Here is an 18,126-nt window from a genome sequence, read left to right as displayed (position 1 = left end):
GTCAGTGAGAAGCCAATGGGTTGGCTCTTAAGGGCATGGCACATTTTGTTTAACCTGTGATAACTCAGCCCACAAGGCTCCCTCCCTAAGCAAAGTCTTCTCACTGGATAGTCCTAGCTGTTGAAACTGGTTCTTGAACTGGCTGAACAGGGCAGTTATAAGAGTAACATCCAATTTAAGTAGGTAATCCAGTCAGAATCACAACTTAAAGGGGAGATCCTCTTTTCTGCCAACAGTGCTATCATGCTGTTGACTGGTTTTACATCAGGGCTATGCAATGCCAGCTTGGCTGAGCTCTCTGAGGATAACCTTAGTCCTGTCACCCCTCATCCCAGGGTTCCTACTGTGTGTTTTCATAAACAAAGAACAACATATGTTCATTCTGTTCATTCCATCTGGATGACTCAATAAGTGAGATCTGCAAGTTCTATAAAGTCAGTCTCTAATGTTAAGATATCCTAATTAAACAGCTGTGACTCAAATTCTGTTGTTTGTGACATTTTTTAGGTTCTGCCAGCAATGAGTCTCACACTGGAGTGATGCAGAATGTGGAGTGAGAATCTGAACAAAGGCTTGGCTTCAGGAACTCGTGATGCACTGGACTGGTTACATGCAGGACTTGGGCCAGCTTAGGTACAGAAGAATAGATGTGTATGTACTAGCACCATACATAGTTCATGACATTTCCTGCTTTTCCAAATGAATGAGGAATAGTTTCATTTTATATTTTTCTACCATACACAGTAGATTAAAATATTTAACTTGGCCTTCTAAAAACTGTGTTTAGAGTTATACTTCTGACCACAGGATTAATCCACTGTCACTGTAAGGTCACCAACAGTAGTTGGTTGGAATTTATGTCAGTTTATGGTGATAAAGCTCACAAGACTTGTTTTATTATCTAATTAGAACCCTCTACTACTCAAAACAAGCCATATATAACCGAGAAAGTTCAAGTAGGTTGCTCAATGGTAGTGAAATGTAATTTCAGGTAACTATCCTGGGTTAATCATTTTCTTTCACTTCCAGGTGTATTTGGTATTCAGAAAACAATGTATGAGTTTTTTCCTCTATAGATTTGTTTTAGCAATGGAAGCAAATACATTTTATCAAAAGAATATGAGCATATTTTATTTCCAGCTAATTCAGAAATGGAAAAAGATCTTTGATTAAAAATAGCTCCTTATGACATCTGATGTTAGATTTTGTAAATGTTTTTATTTTATCAACAGCACATGCCATATCAGGAGTGAATATGCTGACAATAGTGTCACATCAATGCAAAACACTGGGAAATGACTGCCTGATCCATTTTTTGGATTTATGATATTAAAATCAATTGTGAAATTTTGACAAGACATCAGAATTGTAGATGCATGAAAATAATTTTCTTTGATCTTACTTGCAGTAGGTGTCATTTATCATCCCATAGACATGAATTCCATAGCAGGCATCCATAGCCAAAATTAAGGTAAACCAACCCGTGCTGAGATATGAACCTGACTGGACTCTGTGAAAATACAACATACACAAAACAAATTGCAATGAGAAATTATCAACACTTTATCAATGAAATACAATCTATTGCCTGGGACAAAAGCATTAAGCAGCTTGACAATCTGTCAAAACCATACTACTTTGAATTATTTATGGATATGCTCTCATTCTTCCCAGCTTGGGGCCTCCAGTTATTGTCCACAGGAAAAAAAAAAGCCATGTTAAATACTTGAAGTCAAACAGTGCATCCAGTAAAACAGAAAAGCATTTATTTCCATTTATTTATCTCTCATCTGAAAGACAGCAATTAATGGAGTTTGTAAAATGAGATAAAGTTTACCAAAACACAGAGTACTGTTGGAATTTGTGGTGTATGCATGTCAGTAGGCACCATCTTCTTCTGCAAGCAAAATCTTAATCTGCAGTGGGCTATCCTCAACCTGAAAATTCAACCAGTTAGGAAACTTCCAAGGATATTTTGGTACAAAATCATCTAATACAAGGTTCTGAAAACCAAAATTCTACATATATCCCTTTACCTAATTTTGTGTTATCATTCTTCAAGCTACCATAGCAGAGAGAAAATCACAAGAGGAAAGTGCCCAGATTGACAGTCTTTGCTCAAATGATTAGATATATTCAATCAGCCCAGAAGTTATTACCTGCACCAGTGAGAAAAATTACATGTGTAAGGATTTGGCTCACAGACTGACTGGTTGGTTGAGCAAACACATGCACTGTTAACCACAAACTAAATCCTGTTTGCTCTGCTCACACAAATGTTACCAATGGGGGACTGGGAGTCCATGGAGTTACCCAGATAACATGGGCATGCAAGACTCACTGCTTTCAAACCTCACCAGTAGTGAGTGCACACCCAGCCCTTGCTGTTTATGAACTGGCTGACGTCCAGCTTTGTGCATGTATTGCTTTTAGTTTGACTGAAATCAGTGAAAATAATTTTCTTCAAATTATTTTTAAATGCCCTGTTTCCAAAGAAAGATACCACAAAACCATCTTAATAGAGCACCTTAGTAGAGCTGGGTGTGAGTGAGAGGAGGGGATAGATGAGCTTTCTGGCACACCTGTAAGCTCTCAGCTTTTGGGCATGGCAGGGAGCAGGCTGTTCTCCATCCTAAATGAAAGCAGCCTAATGTTTGCACACAATTAAATTTTGCTGTAAAAGAACTCCCAAGTAAGCCCATGTGCAAATCAGTTACTGCCACCAACAAAATCTGAAAACATAGGAATAAAATTTTCATGTGGAAATATAAAACCCTACAGCAATTTACCCAGCCTATAAGCCCCAACTTCCCTGTGAGCAGAACCAATCTGATGGTTTTTTTCTCTAGCCCAGAGCAAGAGTGTACTCTGGTCTCCTGCCTCCCCCCTCCTGCATAAAATACCAATCAGTGGCTTTTGGCATAGATTCTGTGTTACTTCCTTGCTCAAGTTGAACTAAATACTATTTAAGACAATGGGTGAAAATGTAGTTGTACAACCTTTATCATGACAATTACCTAGCACATACAGGTCTGAGTTTCAAATTCCTTCTCTATGTAATACCTTCTATTATGGATACTAGAAAAGCTCCAAGAGCTTTACATTCCTAAAGAAACTCCAGTACACTCCAGTTTAAATAAAACTTTGGCTTTATTAGTGAAAAACAATTGCCTCAATTCCCAGAGCTGAGTCCAAGAACACTGAAAGTAGTTAAATATTCTCTTCCTTGCCCATGTCTGTCATTCTTCATGGTTGAGCTGGTGTGAACTTCTATCCCTGCCTTTCCTGAAATATCCTTTCCTTTGGGGAAACAGCTAAGTATCTGTTTAGCTGCTTTTGTAAAGATCATACTGGAAATAAAACATAAAGGGTTAACTTAAACTGAAGAACAACAAGTGGAAACTAAAGGCAGGACGCCAAACACCCATGTTTCATTAGGTGGAAACCAACTGTAATTGTGCTTCTATTTTTGACAGCTTTATAGCCACAAAAGTGTACAGCTGTTTATCTGCCCCATCAGGATCTTCATCTCTTCAACCAGAATGTTCTGCTACTGTCTAGCAGAGAAAATTCCCAATCCAATTCATGTTACTTCAAAATAAAATTCTGCCATGATAAAAGGCTGCATTGCTGCTAACTTGCTTTCTGCTCTTGTGCCAGGAAAACAATGGCCTTGAGCTTTCAAAGCGTTTTAGAATCATAATAACCATTTTTAAGAACACGATGAAGATCAGGACCCTTCCAATAATGGAAGTTTATTGGAGAGCACTATATTGACAGATGCATCTGAAATTTGCTATACTCAGGAGGAAAAAGGAATTAAAAAAAAGAATTAATCAATATTTCATGTCTTGTTTTAACACCATTGGACCTTAGTCCTCTCATCTATATACTGCACTGGCAGGATAAATAAAAACAGCAGAGTGAGTTCCCAGGTACCTTCCCTGGGAGATGAAGTACATGACAGAATACAGATTATATACTTTAAACCAAAGCACTTATATTCATCCCATTTTTTCCTCTGAAGATACACAGGGATAGAAGGGAATATACTTAAGGAGTGGAGATTCTGGATGATTTGGTAACACCTTAGGATTCAATCTGATACCATAAACATACTTTCAAAATTCTAATGAAAGTAATATTAGAAATGCAAAAACTATTTTAGCCATCCCTAAAAATCCATAAGTCTCAGAATACCTTTTAAAATATCATCCCATAAAACTGTAGTGCAAAGCAATGTCTCAGCCCTTGCTATTATGCTAACACTGTGCACTCAATTTCCCTCTCTACAGGAGAGTTTTACATGTTTCTTGGTCATGGGTTTTTGAGACTCATTAGAAAAAGAGCTGCCCTTGTTACTGCACTCAAATTTCAAATTTTACACATAGGAAATTTAAAAAAACCTCCATTTATGTGTAGCATAAGGCCATGTAACTGCACAAATCTGGGGGAAGGAGGATATTAATCCCAAAACAGGGTAAACAGGAGTTTGTTAAACATCATCTGCAGAACTACAGAAGGCAGATCTATTGTGATATATGTATGTGCAACAATCCCAAAGTTATTTCCTATGGCTTAGAGAGACTTCTTTTCATAGTATAAAATTAATGGGGTACCAGATCCGGACAGGAAATTGTCTCGACAACTCAGGAGAAAATAATGCACTGGCTTTCAAAATACAATTTTAAAAAGATGGCTTTGCTTTTAAGACATGATTTACAGCTGCATGCAGTAATAAAAAGGCAATGCTCACAAAAAGTTGCTTTGTTTACCTTAAAAATGAAACCTTATTTTGCATACTTCCTACTTTATTAGTATTCTTAAATAAATGATAGTTATAGGTTGCAATTCACTCTGCTAAATACCCTCCACCATTTCAGAAAAGAACGTAGGCATATGCTTAACATTAAAGACATTAAAAGACCAGTGGAATCAACTTAGTTAAAATGCTTGAAATGAACTATATATGCTTGCTTATCTTGCTCTTAGTGAAGGCTTAAGTGCTTAAAATGTCATTATTTAATCTCGGAATATAAAAGTAAGCTCCAAGATTAATAGTTACTTGAAAGTTTCAAGTCTCAAAACATAGAATTTGCATTTTTAGTAATGTCTTCCATAAACTCCATCAGAAAGAACTGACTAGTTTCTCACATGTTACAAAAGAGACTTGCATTCTAGATTTCAGAAGAAAATAGTAAATGCAATTGCTAGAGTTGTTATATGTGACACATATAGCTTTAATTAAAAATTAATTTAACATAAAAGCTAATAGGGCTTTTCAGCTTTAATTTTCCACTATTTCACAAAAAGAATAAGAAATTTATATAAAGAAGATGGAATAGAGAATGCACCCTAAAAATGCTGGGAACTGAAATTCATCTTCTTTGACATCTATAACCGTGCTCTGATGTAGGCTAAATGAAGGAAAAACTCATTCTTTCTGTCACTGGGGGTAAATGGAAGAACATAAAATATTTTCTTGGTGATCCAGGGCAGGTGAGTTCAAATTGAGTAAAAGTTTTCTTGTCACTTGAGTTCTGATTTTAGCACAGAATTTCAGGAAGTTCTTTTCTTCATTCAATTGTTCCAGGATTTTTTATGTGCACAATCAATTTCAGTTCTATGGTTCAATGGGCTGTAATTTCCAGTGGGGACTTCAGTGGTAAGAAATAAAAATGAAAAAAACATTTGTGAAGGCAGAGAAGATGTCTACACAAGCAATTGCATGTCAATCTGATTGCAGAAAAGAATTTAGAAGTCTATTTTTTAATTCTTTTGGGAGAAACGAGAGATCACAGAAGGTCAATTAAGAGTGTTAATTAAGATAAAACCGAGGAAATTTAGTACTTCAAAAAGCTATTAATTAACAGAGAGCTTGCCAAAAGCATTAGATAGACACTTTTCCTTTTTGACTTAATTTCTAAATATTGCAGTAAAGTAAAATTCAACAGTGACAGATTGAAATGACAAAATTCTCCAGGCCAATTAATTGACAAAAAATATATCTTTTCATAAAAGCTGTTTATAGATTCTAATCCTCAGATGATTCTCCTACCAAACTACTGAATCAGCAGCAGCTTTATTTGCAGCAGCTTGTCAGGCCTCTTGATTAATAAATAAGTATAAATAAGAGTATTGGTCTAAACAAACTAAGAGACCTATAATACACAGAGTAGAGGCTTTATAATGGGAGATGCCCTTCCAACAAAAAGGTTTGTTAAAATGATTTAAAATAAACAGAAATATTTTCAAAAATATGTAAGAATTAACTTAGACTACGTTCAGGTAGAATTATCTCTGGTACTTATTTATTTATTTATATCTGTGGTGCATCAAGAGACTATAAATCCTCTGGGAGGGGTCAGGGTACTCTGTTTTTTGCCTGGCACTGTCATGTGCCCTGTGTCAGCCTCATCTGTGACAGGTCCTTGGGAAAGAGGGTAGAAGGTACATGGCCCCTCTGCACTCCCATGTTAAAGAATCAACTCTTTTTATCCCTGGATTTCTCTGGGTTTTTGCATTGCTGAATCACAGTATATTTCCTTACAACTAAAAATACAGGATATTTATCTGTCAGGACATACTGGTGAGCCAGTACTTAATTCCATATACTAATCAAATTAATGCTACCATTGTACTTATGTTGACTGAGACTTCTCCCTTTTTTTCTTTTTTTTGCTCTCCCCCCCCCCCCCCCCCCATGGCAGCATCTCTGAGTACAGCTGCTGTAAAACCCTTCTGCTTTGCCAAATTAAACACCCACATTCCCCAAGTCACAGTTTTGGTCTATGCCTTTCTCTTCACATCAGATGTAGGTTTGTAAATGACAGACTGGAATGAGTTGACAGAAAAATGCACCCACCACTGAGAGAACAGCAAGGCTCTCACCTCTCCCCTGAGGAGCACACACACTTCTCTTGCCAGAGAGCTGTTTTTTTTGAGAGAAGTAAGGAAGAAACTTTGGTACAGGAGAAGGGCAAGACTCTAAATCCTGAAGAATACCAGCCCTAGCCTGGATTTATTTCTGTTTTTTTCTAAGACATGGTACTTTCTTGCTAATTATTTCATTACATACTTTCTGAAGAAAAAAGAATACAAGAAGAGCAAAGAAGATGCAAGCACAGAGAATTGATTTTAGCTGGTAAAAATGGTTGCTATTTCTGCATTATAAAGATACCTGTTAGGCAGCCATTTATCATAATTATTCATTCTTTTGTACGTGTGTGTCTGTGTGAGTGTACACACATGTTTGCTTTGTATTCCATAATGGTGCAGGACATCTAATAATAAACAGCCATGCCCCTCTAGCAGTGAGCAGACTGTCTCACACATCCTGCTTCAGGTCATGAAAAGTGAAACATTTATACATGGACAGATGTTTTATTAGCCATCATGTATAGTTTTATGCAAAGCTTAAACAAGTGGAATGCATTATGAACAGCACAGACCACATTCCAGATTCAGGCAGTGACTGTGCTCAGCAAGATGCACCTGGGTATGGAGAAGTGATGCACTCCAGCCAGCCCAAACTCTTGGTAGATCATCCCTACTGTGAATCCTGAAAATAAACTGCAGTTGGGTGGCATACTGTTCAGTTAATCTCCAGAAATATTGGCTTTCTGTTTATATTAATAACTGCACCAATGGAACACAGGGAAAAGAGTCCATTTCAGCTGAGTTTCTAGAAACTTGCAGTAAAGGCTACTCCTAACTGGCCCATGAGAATCTCCCCCCACAATCTGATTTAAAAAGAGATGCAACAATTAATAAACCCCATGTCAAAATGGCATTGAAAAAAAGACAGGAAGGACACTTATGAATGATCACAAAAAGGAACAGAGAAATGACGGCTTTGTATTTAACTGCATCTAATTAAAAAAACCAGCAAAACTATTTGACTTACTATTTACTTATTATTTTGGGCAAGACGGGCAAAACCAACATTAGAAATAAGGACTGGTCTGTTACTACAAGTACAGAAATAGCTGAGGCATCTGCTTGGGTATTTAATTTATGGATTTATTTCCAATCTTTGTGTTGTGTACATGTTTCTAATTTATTTCCTTTCTTTCTTTGTCTATTCAATGCACTCATGGAAACCTGAAACAAAGAGGAAAAAAACCAAGGCAGCAGCCTGAGAAAATTGACTTCTGCTGTCCAAGCTTCTGTAGTTTCCTTATTTCTGATTCCTTGACCTGACTTTGATGAATCTCAGTTCAGTTTTGAACTCAGGCAATGAGACAAGGAAGTTACTTCACTGAGGCAGACAGAGCTCCTTCAGACACCTCTGCTGCTGAGCTCAAAGAAAAGTGGAATTCCTGTTTATCAAGGGTGATCATAGAGGTCCAGCTTGCTGCAAAGCACACAGAAGAGAAACAAGACTCAAGAATTATAATTGTAAACTCTGCCCTCCAGCCTATATATTGCACATACATATTATTTCAAGGTGATTCTCATGCATTTTCAAACCTGTGCTAATCTCTTAAAGATGAATGGCATCCTCTGTAGAGAACACAAATTGGTAGATTAATTTCTTACAGCTACTGGGTTTCTACAGGTTGCACTGAGTCTTCAGGTAAGAACTGTGGTCTTGGTGAAAACTGCTTACAGAACAGTAAATCCCAATTTCAAACTTTTTTCCTTCCCCACTCTCTTCTCTAATCCTCTGTTTCCAGAAATACATATTCACTTGATTTCTCTTGAGTCAATATTCTTTATTTCCCTTTCTTAAGTACACACTGTGGTTAGAGCCACAGCCCTTGCTATTGCTGGACTCAAGTTATCAGCAGAAGATGCCTTTTTTGAGTGCCCAGGTTGCACTTGGCACCTGGGGTCCATGCACTCAAGCAGTTTATGCACAATCACAAACAACCTCGACTTGCTGCAGCTGCACCGTGCAGAAGTGCATAGCTCCACACATCTCTGTGTGCACTTGGATTTTGTTGATGATCAAAATATATGTTTAAATCAGGACAGGATGCACAGAAATGTCACCCATTAGAACATGCAATTAAGTTCAGAATGAAGGAAAATTAAATTCACATAAGCAGGTTTATGGGCTAAGATGTTGGTGTCTTTACACAGCCATTTTTTTCTTCAAAAATCAGCTAAGTAAAATTCATTCCATGCTTAGGAAGACTGTTTATTAGGAAATACTCTGGTCAATGGCAGTAGAGCACTTGCTGCACAGGACAGTTCCTTATGCTCACAGTGGTTGAAGCAAATGGGGGGTGATGCAAAAACTTCCCTGGTTGTGGCACCATGATGTAACCCTGTTCTCCACTTCTACTGGACTATGCTAGGCTGAAGACTTTCTGCAATCCCTGGTGGCTGTGACAAAGGGAGTGACAGCTGAAACCCTGGCACAGGTTTCAGGCTGGTGCCACAGTTGTCTGTAGGGCAGCATTATGTGCTCTTCTCTTCACCAGTAGAGCTGCATCCAGTTTGCTGAGTCCTGGTTCAATATTTTCACACAGCGTGAAAGGGAGTGGAGAAGGATTTAGATTTTCATCCTTTGTAACCAAAAATGAATCAAAACTAAAAACTGTGCCAAGTGGAAAAAAAAAAAAAAGACAACAGGGCCTTTTCCCTGCATCTCCATTTAAATCAATATTTGCTGTCTTGGGTCTGCACATTTTTCTACCGGGAGGATATAAACTAAACAGAGCTGCAGTTAATCCAGGATCCCTGAAGAGATTTAATTAAGGAGGCTTTCCCACCCTTTTCTTTTGGTATTAAAGGGCACTCACTACTCCTAGCTGCATATTTTAGTGAAATGTATTGTAGGTGAATACAGAAGAAATTTCGTGATTAGCTCTTACCTTCTCAATACAAAGTACAAAGGAGTTCATCTAACGCATCTGAAAGCAGCTTAAATTTTTCATAAAAACATATTCTTTTAGGTTGGGTCTTTTTTACGTTTAAATTGAAAATATGATACAACTTTGTTGTATATTGTATTTCTGTGACACTGGGATGTGAGCAGAGGCTTTTATAAAGATATTTTGTTTTATTGCTATGGTGAAAATGAAAGAACAGCTAGCATGAGATTGTACCCTAACTCTGTACATTTAAGAGTAAAGAACACTGGACCAGATACTCAGCTGACAGAACCCACACTGATGTACATCAGCTGATACCCTTTCAAATTTTCCACAGTCTGCAGTCATTGTGATAGTTCAAGCACTACCTCTTTGATATTGATATGGAAGGGAAGGCAATGTTACATTGTTCTCCACACATTTCACATTTATCTGAGAATTTTGCTTTTTACCAGGATGGATGCCCATACAAAAAAAAATAAAATAAAGCTTATGGAGGGCGAGAATGTTAGCTGTAAGTTTTATTTCTGAACAGATAATATCTGGATAATATACTGGAAAACGAGAACTCAAACTCCACAGATTTGACCTTCATCAGTGCACATTCCTTTATCAACAACTCTTCTCCCCCAGCTCTGGTATTCAGAAGAGTGGTTCCAAGTATTCTGAAATTCATTCCTAATTTGTTGCTAAATTACTAACTGATTATTTACATTACAGTAGCACTGTGGATACTCACTGTGAAAGGCAGCGTACACACACAGCAGTTTTTGAACCAAAGAGCTTAACTGTGAAATCCCCAAAAGAAACAGATTCTTTGGAGAACACACCTGTCCTTACCCTCAGCAATGCTCCACATCATAAAGCCACGTTCTCTGGAACTGCATCCAGAGCCACAGAGCTCTTCTCTACACTGCCTATTTGCACTAACCAAAAGTTCATTTTAGATTATGGAACATCAATATTTTTAGCAAAAATGAAGTCTTAAATCCAGACAAATTATTCTGATATGGAAAAAGGAGGTAAAAATAGAATGTGCGTGGGTCTGAATTTTAATTCAATTGCAAGAGGCCATAAAGTAACCCATCAGTCAAGCTTTGAAGATTAACTGCTAATTAACACAGATGTTGCCTTCCCTTTTACTACTGTAACTTTCTCCATATTAACTTTTCCTTAAAGTGTAAAAGGAACAAAATATTTCTATTTTCTTTTATTTTTTTTTCTTTTTGACATACATTTTAATGAAGCACACACACAGGTGTCATATTATGGTTTAGTATCAATATTAGGGCCTTGCTTACTATCTATATTCGATCAAAACGGATCAAGTCTTTCACTGCTTTCTTAATTAACTCATCTTTATCCAAATATCAAGAAAGAAGCAAATAATCCTCACATCTGAGCTACTGAAACTTTCTCTAACTCCTCCACTGCTTAGCTTACATAGTAGGTGGCTTTCTGAAGGGCATCTTCCACTCATGCACATTGTGGGCAGAAGATGTTGAAGTCTAATTAAAATCTCTCTTAAAATATAGGGTCCCAAATCCTGAGGACACACAGGATTAGCTTTTGTCATTCCCCTTCTGTTCCCCCAAAGTCACTATATTTATGCAGCAACATCTTCTGAAGGGCAGATGCCAGCAGCCACTGGCTCAAATATCCACACTGGAGGCAGCACCTTGATTGTAGGCAAACACGTTTAGCAGAACCAAGAATGGCCCAAGTTCTCTCAGATGGCAGCCTTTAGAAAAAGCATGGTATAGCAAAGAGTTCAGAAAAGCAGAAAACTGCCACGGAGAAGCTCATAGGAGGAGCAAGTAGGGGTTACAGTTTATCTCCTACTATCGCACTGAACAGTTTCTTCAACACTGGACAATTTCAGAATATATTATTCCAATATTCATTGAGTAGTCTGCAGGAGGTTCATAATACAAGTGGAAGCTTTGAGAAAAATCTCCATACTTATTAGAATGGCAGTTAAATGCTTGAAACCAGAATTTTTATGGCTTCTCTGCTATCAACTGAAGTAGCAAATTAGTTAATTTTCCAAGTCTTTCGCAATCCAGCTTTTTGAGAATAATAAACACAAGAATCATCATACTAATCATCTAGCCAGCTCACTGTCAGTCTAAACTAATACCTAGGTATCAAGAATGGTGAGGACTTCAGCTAGCACCAGGAATAAGATATTTACAGTGAACCCAAGTAAAGTGGGATTCATGAAGTGGAACAGTGGTCCTTTGCTCTATAAATAAATGCTCTGATTTCTCTTCCACATTATACTGCTCTTAGTCACAGCATCTTTTCAGAATTCCCAGTATCAGTTAGTTAAGAATTGGCAATGTTACCATGGAATTATGCAGGCAAGCAACTCCTTGAAGGCCACACATGTGACAGGACCCATCAGAGGAGCCTGTGGCTGCTCCCCTGGCACCAAGTTCAGGACATCACAATTAATTAAATTCTTATCTACAAGATTTGCATAACAAACATTAAAACATGTTAATTCATTACAACTAGAAAATGCAACCTCTTGGCACAATTTACTGACTCAAGTCTAGACTACATCCTTTTGGCATCAAACTGTAAAATCTAGAACTGACTAAAATCTGTTCTATGGTTACATTAGAGAACCCCAGGTAACAGTAGGAGCTTCACAACTGGAAGGAACACCACATTAAAATTAAGAGTTCAATCACATACAGTAGCAGAGATAGTGTCACAATTAGCTTTACAAAACAACATAATTCTTTATAAAGCTCTTTCTTTGCCTCTTCATGCTACGTGCCTGATAAGCCCTTGCCAACAAAGACATTATACTAATTACAATTAGTTATACAAAGTGCAGGACAACTTAAATGATTTATTGATTTTTTTTCCTCACAAAATAAATGTTATTTTGAATTCCAAATATACAGTAAGAAAAATAAAGCAGAAGCCACAGATGGCATGTTCAGTCCAGACACGTATGAATTTGAATATACTTACAGGGACACTCAATCCATTTAAAACTTTAATCTTTTCCCTGGAAAAATCATTGCAGAGTAGGTTTTATGCAATTAAATTCATTTTTCCCTGAGCAGAGACATTTAAGGTATAAAACCAAGAGCTGAGCTATTTTAAAAAAAATCCTTAAAATAAAGAGGATCTTCCACCATTTTTTTTTCTTAATGTCTTCAAGTCAACAAATAAAAGTATGCACATTTGTCATGCAATATTAATGTGGCACTATGTTTGCCTTTGATATAATTATTACCTACGTGCAATATGAAGACATAAAAGAATCTGAAGTTATATTAAAGAACTTTCTGTGTTAACTATCAAACTGTGGTAATGACCACTTCATACCTAGGCATGGAAATAACAAAGGAATCTTTCTGCTTCGGTTCTTTGGGAACTCCTAAGAATTACTACAAGACCCTCCTTTGTCCTCCTGCAACATCATGAAGGTCCTGTAACCATATTGAGAATTTACTTCTCCTGTGAATATCCTCATTGTTCAAGTGCATTTCCAGGAAGGATTTGCAGCACTGAGAGTCTGAGCAGAACACAGCACTCGGTTCTTCAGGGGCCCTCTCATAAATCTACTCTGAAGTTCCAAAAAAAATACCTAGACTCACTGAAAATGAAGAGCTGATCCAGTCTAATGTTCTCCCAGTCCCTTCTACATGGCCCATCTCCTAAGTGCCAATGCACTCAAGCACTTAGATGTAAACCTTCTGTAACACAGACATTGAATGTACCCAAGAAAAAAGGCTTAGACACAACAGCCCCGCCCAGGAAGCAGCAGGTTTACTCCCTGTTCTCTGAGTGCCTTTTGCCATTACACAAACCATGTTGTCCTCAGTCTTGTCAAGTGAAGGCATCGCACTTAGGAAAATACATTTCTCTTTTTTTCTGGTCTGCAAGTCAGCATTATCTGATTAGGTCTACTTCCTAGGGCTTGTTCAGTCTCTCTTATCAGACACACTGGAAAATATTTCCAATAATAAGCCAGCAGAAATCTGCCTTCATATCTGGTGTCAGGCTACATATAACAGAAATCTTTTCATTTTAGTTTTAAAGTATTGCTTCATTCAACAAGCCGACTGCTGGCTGACACACAATCTAACCTAAAGGCTATGGATCAGCAGGTAAATGCAGAAATTCTATTAGTTTTCAGACCTGAGGTTTACACCTTTCATTTCAAATGAAATAAAAATCCTACACATGAATAGGTAAAGCACAGAGTAAAGATCCTTTCTTAAAACCATCCATTACATATTACATGAGTGCAAGGAAGAAAGCAGTTTCTGCATCTTGTAGATACTGTATTTCTTGTGCACGGTGACTCTGGCAAGGATGGTAAATAGCAGACATAAAAGAGATCCATTCTGAGGAAAAATTAAAACCATGACAAACATTATATTAGGCAATGTGAAATCCTGCAAAGGTACAAAGACAGGTATAGTCAGATATGCTTAGTATTAACAAAACCTCTCCAAGCTTGTATAAATTGGACTTCTTTACCTAAATCCAATTTTAAAAGTCATAATCAAACTTGTCTGTGCTTTAAAGGTTTTGGAAATGAGCATCCTCAAATAGGACCAGAAGAAGGAAATAGTGCAAAAGGGCATATTACAAAGTATGCAGAATATTGAGGAGAATATTTCTTTTTCCAAACTGAAAGAAACAATACCAACAGAGAATTTTTATTTCTTTGTTCTTTCTAGAAGTGTACACACACAGCTTTATATATAAATACATGATATTTAGGAATGATTGACTCCTAACTTCATTTTACTGTTTGCTCTAAAGAGATATATTCACTAAAGTTCTCAGGGTACAGGCATCAGCATTTTGACACACTATATGGACTGAATCCCCAGACTAATAGCAGAGAGTATAATTTACTTCTGGTGTGGTTTTCCTTGACAATAGTGGATCGCGATAGTCTTAGAGCAAGAAAAAAATTTTGATTACATGGTCAAAATTATGATCACACAAATAGTGGTTTGGTTATTTTTTCTGTACATCCTATTCTGTGCATTCAGTTAAGGAAAATGTTACATGGCTTTGCTATTCAGGAAAAATATAGAATAAAAGCATGACTTTTTGTTCCTTGAAAACTTAGCTGTAACATTTGTCTTTGGAGTATGGCATTAAACAGTAAAGAAGCTTGTTGGGCTCCCTCTTTTTCATTATATAAGCCTACTCAGATCTTTCTTTTGTACTTTGTGTTTATTTGTATTTAATCTGCATTTTCTCCTGGCAATAGGTTTGATAGCCTCTAGTTACATTTTGTGCTGATGCTATCTTATGAGATGAGAACAAGTGAGTTGGTAGTCTTTATCATAGCTCTTAGCTATTATAATACACAGCTTGCATTCATAGATATCCCTTACATTTTCTCCAGGAGAGGTAGAACTGTAGGTGTTACACAAATATAAAAACACGTTATGTCAACTGGCCTAGAAGCAAACAATGCAAAAAGATGCAATGTACAGGTCCAGCACTCCCCCAGGTCCAGTAACTTAATTAAATCACATCTTATGAAGAAATAAAAAGTCCCCAAACATGATAATTCTTGTTTATCTCAGAGATGATAACAGAAATTATGCTTTATCTTGTCATTTTGACAGGTTTGATGGCAGCTCTTCTGATTCTGCACAAGTATTTTTGACAAGGAAACAGAGCTCTATATTCTTCAGTCAAGTGGCCAGCATTTGTTGGGTTGTACTAAACCATGGCTGCACAAAGCTAATATAAAAATGTAAAATATAAAAATAAAATAAATATAAAATATAAAATACAAAATATCAAGTCTGATCTGGCACCATTGTTTATGGAGTACCTTTCATCACAGAAGATTTTTAGTAGAATACATGCACACTGACAAATACAGCCAATTGCACATGGCAATGGTAGAGGACAATTTAGGATGAGGATGAAGAACCATGTATCAAGTGAACTCCCCAGAAATATGGGAAATTCTTGTTCAATGCTGGCAAGAGAGGAATACTGCTATGAAGCAGTTTCCCAATGAAATTTTGAATTACCTTGGAAATTGCTCATCTAAGTATTGACCAGATCTGACTACATTTAACTTGTTTGATCTGATGAGATCAGGTTGTATGGCTGCAAGTTTGTGATAAGAAGCCAGTATAAGAAACTGCAGATTTCAGAAAAGCAAAGCAAGAAAATGTACAACCCTAAACCATTCAAATGGAAATTATTCAATATAAACAGGTAGTTTCTTCTTGAACTGCTCATATAATAGTCCATATCCATGGATCATTATGAAAACCACATGCATACACAGATTATTACTGTATGAAACAATGAAGCTGTCTTACGTCCCCTCACAGGTTTGCCTGCATTGCTCAGGGGTTTGTTATTTGAGAGCGATGTCATTATCCTTTATCTTTATGCTGTGTAGAATCGTCCTCCACTGTGCAGTATTCATTATTACACACTTTGTCATGCACTGCCTCTGCGTGTGTGTGCAACACACACAGACCACACCAGCTGACTTACAGGCACCACAGACACACACTGCTCTCACACCCATCAGAGCATTCCTCACCCTCACAGGGAAAAGCAGCAGAGTTACACTAGTTTGTACATTAGAAGATCACATTTTGTAAACATTGAATGATTTTAGTGGTGACATTATGACTTTGTTTTCCATCGGTTTGTTCCTAAGAGGATGTAAGAAATAAAAATGTACTTGTGGAGGAAGGAATATAAATAAAACTATTTTATAGATTTCAGCAATTGTTCAAAAGCTTGAGAATAACAATACAGGTGTGGAGGGAGAAGAGAGAACATCTTCAGTTGAGATAATTCAAGTTTGCCATTTACTTGTACAAGTATTACCAGAGAGCTGCTCTTCAACCAGGGAGCTGTCACTTCTCTGAACTTGACAGAAGCTTTGTTCTTTTTTACCTTTGAATTTTTATTTGATTTCTCTGAGTGCAGGCAAAGGATTAGTCTGAAATAATGCTTTTTTCGCCCCACACTGTGGAATGAGTTGCCCGTCTCTAACTTGTAAAATACAATGTAGACTAGGCAGAATCCATAACATTTAAACAGAGTTTACAGAGGCAACCAACAGAAAAGAAGCAACTGGAGTGGAAGTATTTTGTACAGAAGTGTTTGAAAAGATGTTAGATATTATCTCCCTCAGTCCTCAAATACCACAGTAAATGAGCATATAACTCGAACCTCATTTCTTCCCAGAACATTTTTTAAAACTGTCTTTCCTACTTATTTCTGGAGTTTCCCTTTAAGAAGAGAATCTGGGATGAGGGTATTACACATATAAGATTATCTCCTCTTGATAACTTAGTTTGCTAGTGCATAAATCATATGAAATGTGATTCTGAATTGCATGAATGCATGAAAATTAACCATGGGAAAACACACTGCAATCCAGAGGTGATATCTACATTGGCAATATGTTCCTTTTAAAGCAGTTTGATGCTGCACATAAACAAGCCCTCATAGTTTTATGCAAGGTATGTAAGGACAAATATTATCATCAACAAGCAGAAAAGCTAAACCTGGGGGGGACAAATGCAGCCCTGTGCAGCTCAGTTCCACCTATGCTGAGCTCAGGCACCGTCCCCAGCCACACTCAGCAGCTGCCAGACCCTGCCTGAGATGAGCTGGGGGTACAGGATGTTACTGCTCCAGATGTTTGTCAACACCAAACAGCTGGAGGTGCTCGATCCCACACAGTTCTGGAGCACAGGGCACAGGTCTCCAGCCTGCTCTGAGCAAAATAACCAGACTAGACCAACTCCTGGGCCCTGGAAGCACAACAGCAGGGCAGCACAGATAGGAAAGGGCTGTGTCTTAACGCAGTGCGGCCAGGAACGTGAATCTTGGTAAAGCATTCATGAGCCCTGGGAAAACAGCTTCCTAGAATTTCTATTAATAGGAGATTGGAAAAAATAAACCCACCAGGAAAGAGCAAAATATCTGATCTTGTGACTATGGACAAGTAAATAGCTTCAAAATGGCTCTATAAAATGCCTCCAAAATGCCTATAAAGACAATTAGCAGAATCACATTTTTCCCAGCCTGGATTGAAGCATGCCTGATATTCACATACAAAGATCATTGCTGTAATGGTAATTTCTTTGCCACTCCAGGAGCCTGAGTAGCAGACTCGGCTATGATTAAATCATTCAATTCACCTCTTTGTATCTTTTACCTGGCATGACACTATTATTTACCTGAACTGTGGCTATAAACCCTCACAATTCAAATATTATACAATGCAACAGACTATTGCCAACCTGAGACAAGACCATTA

General features: G+C 37.4%; 1 protein-coding gene across 1 annotated transcript in view; it reads right to left on the bottom strand.

The window, feature by feature from the left end:
• The window catches only part of ST6GALNAC3 (ST6 N-acetylgalactosaminide alpha-2,6-sialyltransferase 3), a 217,780-nt gene that overhangs the window by 8,427 nt on the left and 191,227 nt on the right, over positions 1-18,126 (bottom strand). The window contains exon 4 of the mRNA XM_021527764.4: positions 1,403-1,510. Coding sequence (XP_021383439.2) covers positions 1,403-1,510 — 108 coding nt within the window. The remainder of the gene's footprint in view (positions 1-1,402; positions 1,511-18,126) is intronic.

Source organism: Lonchura striata, chromosome 8 (assembly GCF_050655825.1).
Source record: "Lonchura striata isolate lonStrDom1 chromosome 8, ASM5065582v1, whole genome shotgun sequence".
Taxonomy (NCBI): Eukaryota; Metazoa; Chordata; class Aves; order Passeriformes; family Estrildidae; genus Lonchura; species Lonchura striata.
The sequence above is the reverse complement of the archived record's forward strand: the minus strand, read 5'-3'. Positions and strand labels throughout refer to the sequence as shown.